Source organism: Seriola lalandi, unplaced genomic scaffold (assembly GCF_002814215.2).
Source record: "Seriola lalandi dorsalis isolate HSWRI2012SDOR001 ecotype SW California unplaced genomic scaffold, Sedor1 jcf7180002054952, whole genome shotgun sequence".
Lineage (NCBI taxonomy): Eukaryota > Metazoa > Chordata > Actinopteri > Carangiformes > Carangidae > Seriola > Seriola lalandi.
In genome coordinates this window covers 69,247-75,146 of record NW_019525503.1, presented here as the reverse complement: position 1 = coordinate 75,146, position 5,900 = coordinate 69,247, and the positions used below count along the sequence as shown (strand labels likewise).

The 5,900-nt window shown below is 38.3% G+C and overlaps 1 protein-coding gene across 1 annotated transcript; it reads left to right on the top strand.

Annotated features, from left to right (window-relative positions):
* The first annotated feature begins 1,406 nt into the window (after window positions 1-1,406).
* LOC111645442 (G protein-coupled receptor 4-like) lies at window positions 1,407-3,974 on the top strand. The gene is made up of 3 exons (XM_023394657.2): window positions 1,407-1,639; window positions 1,745-1,932; window positions 2,020-3,974. Exons 1-3 carry the CDS (start codon window positions 1,421-1,423, stop codon window positions 2,546-2,548), a joined length of 936 nt encoding a protein of 311 aa, XP_023250425.1. The 5' UTR covers window positions 1,407-1,420; the 3' UTR covers window positions 2,549-3,974.
* Window positions 3,975-5,900: the final 1,926 nt, after the last annotated feature.

Below are 5,900 nucleotides of genomic sequence, written 5' to 3'. Positions count from 1 at the left end.
CTTTACTTGATGTCCTTGCACTTATTAAATAGATGTAGTACTCAGTACTTACGCCAAGGTTTCCTACTGCACTGAGGCTTTAGTGACGTCCCTCACTTGTAAGTTGCTTTGGATAAAAACATCTGACAAATATCTAAATGTAATAATTTGTAATGTGCATGTCAGTTCATATTCATATTGGGTTTTTTTCTTTCAATGCGCAAATAACAAATAATAAATTACATTCAATTTATTCATTATTTTTCACTTTAGTGGTTTTGCTTTTTCATTTTGTCTAGCATGAATCAATAGATTTTCGTTCAGGAGTCTTTAGACCCCACAGCAGGAATCAGTTTGACTTTTTTGTGGATGATGGACCGTAGCAGACATAACGAATTGACTGAGTGGAATTATGTTGGCACTGTATTTGCTGCTGTTCTGTACAATTTGAATTATCATTTTTCCTTATTCAGCCAATGTAAATACATACAAATATAAAAGCATGTGGAACTTCAATAAATAATTTTTGTGGTTACATTCATTCTCTTCCATGAAATGATGACAGTTTCAAAGACAATATGATTAATGAAAGGTTTCCTAGAGTTGGTGTTAAACAGCTGCAATATGCATATTTTCTCAAAGAATTTGAGAAGTTGGAATAAATTAATCATTAAATAACAAGAAGGTTCTCACGCAGGATCTATCGAACCAATCATATCGTGTTTAAGATCTCAAAAGAAAAAAAGGGGAAGTTGAGTTGTGTAAGAGCTTTTCAGAAGCAGATGACAGTGCAGTCGATGGTACATGGAACACATTACATTGGTGGTACAGCGGCACTTAACCAGTAAGTTAAATAGTAATTCCATGGTTATTTATTAGTAATTTTTCAGATTTGCATAATCTAGCTATACAAAATATAATCCGTAAATACATTCTGTTGAACTATTATAGATTAAGGTACCAGGCAGTATAGAAAGGATAAAAACAGCCACACCATTTCTAGCTGCAAATGCAAATGTTGCCTACACTTTACTGCAGCAATAATTATAATACAATTTTATATGTGTATTATTTTGCGATGAGTACTGCTTAAAGTAAATTTCCTACTAATACCTTTGTACTAGTTTAACTTCCTTCACTGTGTGTTGTAAGGAGTCCTTGAGTGCCTTGAAAGTCTATAAATAAAATGTATTGCTCTTATTAATTCTATTCAAGTTAAATTTTGAATGTACAAGTTTTACAACTGAGTATTTCTGCATTGTCGTATTAAGTAAAAGATCAGCGTATTTCTTCCGTCACTGATTGTCATATTGCAGCAGTAACGGTAGTAATGACCATTGACTGTATAGTATTGTTCCAGCGGTTTGAGGAGGAAGAAATGAGTAGCTGTAACACACCTGCTGCTGTTTTCTCTGTTACACAACAGGTCAAAGTGTGAAGGATGGAGTATTTCTACCTCAACGACTTTGCCGACTTCAATTACACCTATGAGTACTATTTTTATGACCTTGTGAATTACACCATGTTCGAAGAGTTTGACTTTCGTAACATGAACAATTGGCAAACTGTTGGGCCGAGCGCCTCGCACATGATTTCATGCATTGTGATCTGGATAGGTTTTCCATTGACCTTGTTGGCCATCTATGCTCTGTATTCACTGGTACGTAAAGAATTATCAAGCTTTCCTATAAGTATCTGCATCACAGCAATGACCTACCAACTGTTAATGTTGTGTACCCAGCTGCTGCCACTCTTTTTTACACAGGTGCGACACGACCATGTTGCTCCGGTCTATGTCATCAACCTCCTGATCGCCGACCTCATCCAGATGTGCTGCATGGTGATCTGGGTGGCAGATCACAGGAGCTCTATGGTCTTCTACTTCTCTACTTTAATCTACTACATTGGTGTGATGGCCAGCGTTGGCTTTATGGTGTGTGTCGCCCTAGAAAGGTAGATACTGTGTGTGTGCATGAGTAGTTCTTAAAGAAACACTGTGAAAGCCTGATTGGTTATCACTCCATATATCTTTTATTACAGGTATTTGGTCATCGCCTGCCCACTGTGGTACCGCTTCAGACGAAACATCAAGTTCTCGGTGCAGGTCTCCATTATGGTCTGGGTCTTATGTTTCATCGAGTTCCTTGTTGCCCGGCTAACTAACGTCTTCGTCATTGTCCGCTTCATCTTCCTCCTCCTCCCCTTCCCGCTGCTGATCATCTTCTCGGCTGGTACCTTCAAAGCCCTGTCTGCGGCCATTTCTGTCACTCCTAAAGAAAAACGGAGAATCTTAGGAACTTTAGTCCTGGTGCTGCTGAAATACACACTGCTGTTCCTGCCCTTGGTCATTTGGCTCCTGGAAATGTCATGCAGGTGTTTACCTTACATTGCCGATGATTCACGCTTATACTTATCATTCCTTCAGTTCAGTCCTCTTGCAGACTTGGTTCTGTATGTTTTCATGAGGAAAGGGGCTGCAGACAAGCTGCTGGCCTCCCTGTGTTGTTGCAGGATGACAGGAGAGGAAGAAGTGAGCCAGATAGATGCTGAAGAAGTCTGTTCTGTGTAGTAGTGGCATGCTGTCAGGACAAGCAAGGAGAGCAGTGTATGACCAGTTACCAGTTCCTATTTTTTAACTGCAGTAAGGGAGTTAGTCTTCTAACCGCTGTTTCCGCTAAACATTCAAAACATTTTCTCAGTAAGATGAGATCTGTGTTGTGTTATACCGCACAAGTAATTTGTTGATAACCATAGTGAGAGACTCTCTTCCTGTTTAAGTTCTCAGAAATAATATTATATATTATTCTTAGAACTTCTTAATAGAACAATTAATAATTATTATTACTATTGACCATATGATTGATATGATAATAATATAAAACTATTGGTATATTTCCTTTCTCTACATTTAATTGCAGAATAAATAGAGACGCAATTCTTTGCCTAGTAAATGATACAATCTTTATTTACTACAGCTGATGCTGCAGAGCTTCAAGACTTAGACGCCAAATGTTTTGATGTTTTGATGAAAACCTGACTGACTTTCGAAAAAGAACTGTTGAAAATATACAGTAAAAAATGTTCAGACACAGCACTGTACTGCAGTTACAGCAGTAACATGTTAAAACATAGCTATGTTCTGTTTTCAACCTCTCAACAGATCACTGTCCTGTCGCTGTAGAACACTGTGTGGAAATGTATATGCAATTCTATGGAAAACAGAAGAGCTGTTGATTTTTAGATGTTTTTAGGATATTTTCAATGGTATTTTTATTTTGCAGCAGATTTGTGGCACTTTGCATTTTGTGTGCAATTTTTGGATTTATGTGTAGCGAATGTAACTGCTGTAGCTGAGGAAAGCAAAACGATAAAAACATGGAATTATGTGTCGGAAAATAGACGATCAATCAATCAAACTTAGAATAGAGCATCAATTATGGTACAGCAAATTCACACCACATACAGTAAATATGTGTGTGTGTGTGTGTGAGAGAGAGAGACTGGCCTTGCTCTCATACATATTTGAAGAAAGTTTAAAGTGATTTGATTGAAAACACTGATGCAGTGCAGGACTATCAAAGTGAGGGAGAGGTCTGTCATTCTATCTGATGAAGGAACAAACTGTTTTCATGAGTTGTCAAAGTCAGATGAGAAATGCATCAACACAGTGAGAAAACGTCTTTAGTAGCGAACTATGTGGATACAAAGGAAGCTTGTACAGATACAATGAAAAATGCCAATTTGTGTGGGAAAATGATGAACTGTTTTGAGAACTGCAGTAAGAGTTGTGAGAATTACGTTTCTGATGTGAGAAATGCATCAAAGTGATTGAGAAAAACTGTAATTTAGCTCAGTTGTGGAGCTGAGACACATTTTGACTGGAAAATGGTTAATGTTATAGTTGGAATTTATTGATAAGTGGACAGCATTGCCAAGTATTGAGAACATTGACAATTTCTCGCATGGGATCAATAAAGTCTGTCTATCTATCGCTATCCATCGTGTGTAATTTTAACACCGTAATGTGACAGCACCTCTGCTTGGTTTCCCTACAGCTGCACATCTTTAGGAGTGTAATGAGCAGCATGGGACTCACCTGGGCCAGGTGTGCCTAACCCCTTTGACCCAAGAAACAAGTCTAGTTGTTCACAAAACACTTGTGTTCCCCTCTTGATCCTTGAGTAACACACTGTTCATATTACTAAAGTTACCACAGAGAGGTTGACCCCCAAACTGGTATGTTCTTGTTTTACAAGACATTTCACAACTTTACAGCAACAAACTGTGAACAGTGTAACTTACAGCCAGTTATTCCATGAAGCTACACATGGTTTTACGTTTGGCCACAAGATGGCAACATTCAGCTGCCAGTTTTATTCCCTTTTAATGTCTAATAAGTTCAAGCAAAGTTACACTTCACATCATTGAATAGATTTAGTCAGGGTTTTGAATTACGGGGGGATTGAAGGGGTATGACCCTGCTGATTAAGACTTGGACCCCCAAAAGGGGTAAAAACTTTTGATTGTTTTAGAGGCTTTTGCACAGGTGATTTAGTGTTATGCACAGAGAAACCAAGAACGTGAATAGTTTATACCAAGAATAGCACAGTTATGAATTCTATAGAAAAACACGCCTCTCTTCATTAGAAATACAGATCACATGAACAGGAACCTCTTCCATGTCATATCTGGTTACACTTGTTACACAAAATTACAGACCCTGGCAGAAGAAACACGTCCACTTTGTGGTCCAAGAGCTGTCAAAGGTAAAGTTTGTGTTGTGTTGATATCCATCGATGTTTAACCTAATACATTAAAACTGTAAAGGTGTTGATACATAACAAGGGGACTGGACTGTAGGTGTACAGTAATCTGCAGTTTTACTTAGTCAAATACATATTTGTGTGTCGCCCTGGAAAGGTAGCTATCAGTTTATTCAGTATTTGTGTAGCTACATGTCTGACCATTTTATATATGTATACTGTATATAGTGTTTGTATTATACATGATATAATTCAGAAGCTCTACAAAGAATCTGTGTGTCTATGTTGTATCACAGGTATCTGGTCATCACCTGGCCGCTGTGGTACCGCTTCAGACGAACCATCAAGACCTCTGTAGTGGTCTGTGTCGTGGTCTGGACCCTTCCTCTTGTGACTTTCTTCTCTATGGTTTTCTTGGCTGATTTAGATGACATGCTAATCCCCTTTGCAGTCTTCCTCCTCCTTCCCTTCCCTCTGTTCATATTCTTCCTGCGTGGGACCGTTAAAGCCCTGTCTGCAGCCATTAGTGTCCCTGCTGATGAAAAACGACGAATTGTTGCAGTTTTGATTCTGGTTCTACTTATTTACACACTGTTGTTCCTGCCCTCCATCATTTGGTTCCTTGTAGAAGAGGCCAGAAATAACATTACCGTCACTGTGTGTGTTTCATGTTTTTAAGGTTCAGTCCTCTTGCAGACGTGTTCCTGTATGTTTTCAGTAGGAAAGGAGCTGTAGACAAGCTGTTGGCCTCTCTGTGTCGTTGCAGGATGGACAGCGATGATAGAAACAGACCAACAGCATGAATGATGAAAACTTATACACAGTCGCTCCATGTAGTCAGAGAAAGAGAGAAAAACAGAAGAAGAAATGTAGGAAATAGAGACAAGACAGATACTGTCGTCTTCTCACATGATTTCCTACAACACATCTAACTGTAGGTTCACTTGCTGCGGTGCACTGTGAAAGCTTCAAGACATGTACATAAAATGTTCTATAAAAAGTTCATGTCTATCATTATTACACTTTAATCGCAAAAACAAACCTTAAATCATTTTAATAGCTGAGATAATCAGCACATACTATGTTTATCTGTATTCAATACCATATACAAATACATATGTGTGTGTGTGTGTGTGTTTTTGATATGAAATTGTACAT

What these genes read in the sequence shown, in the direction of transcription:
- LOC111645442 (XM_023394657.2), top strand. Translation starts at nt 1,421, where the DNA reads ATGGAGTATTTCTACCTCAACGACTTTGCCGACTTCAATTACACCTAT. An exon ending in TCTATGCTCTGTATTCACTG is followed by an intron (nt 1,640 to 1,744) that starts GTACGTAAAGAA and finishes TTTTTTACACAG; the next exon opens with GTGCGACACGACCATGTTGC. An exon ending in GTGTGTGTCGCCCTAGAAAG is followed by an intron (nt 1,933 to 2,019) that starts GTAGATACTGTG and finishes CTTTTATTACAG; the next exon opens with GTATTTGGTCATCGCCTGCC.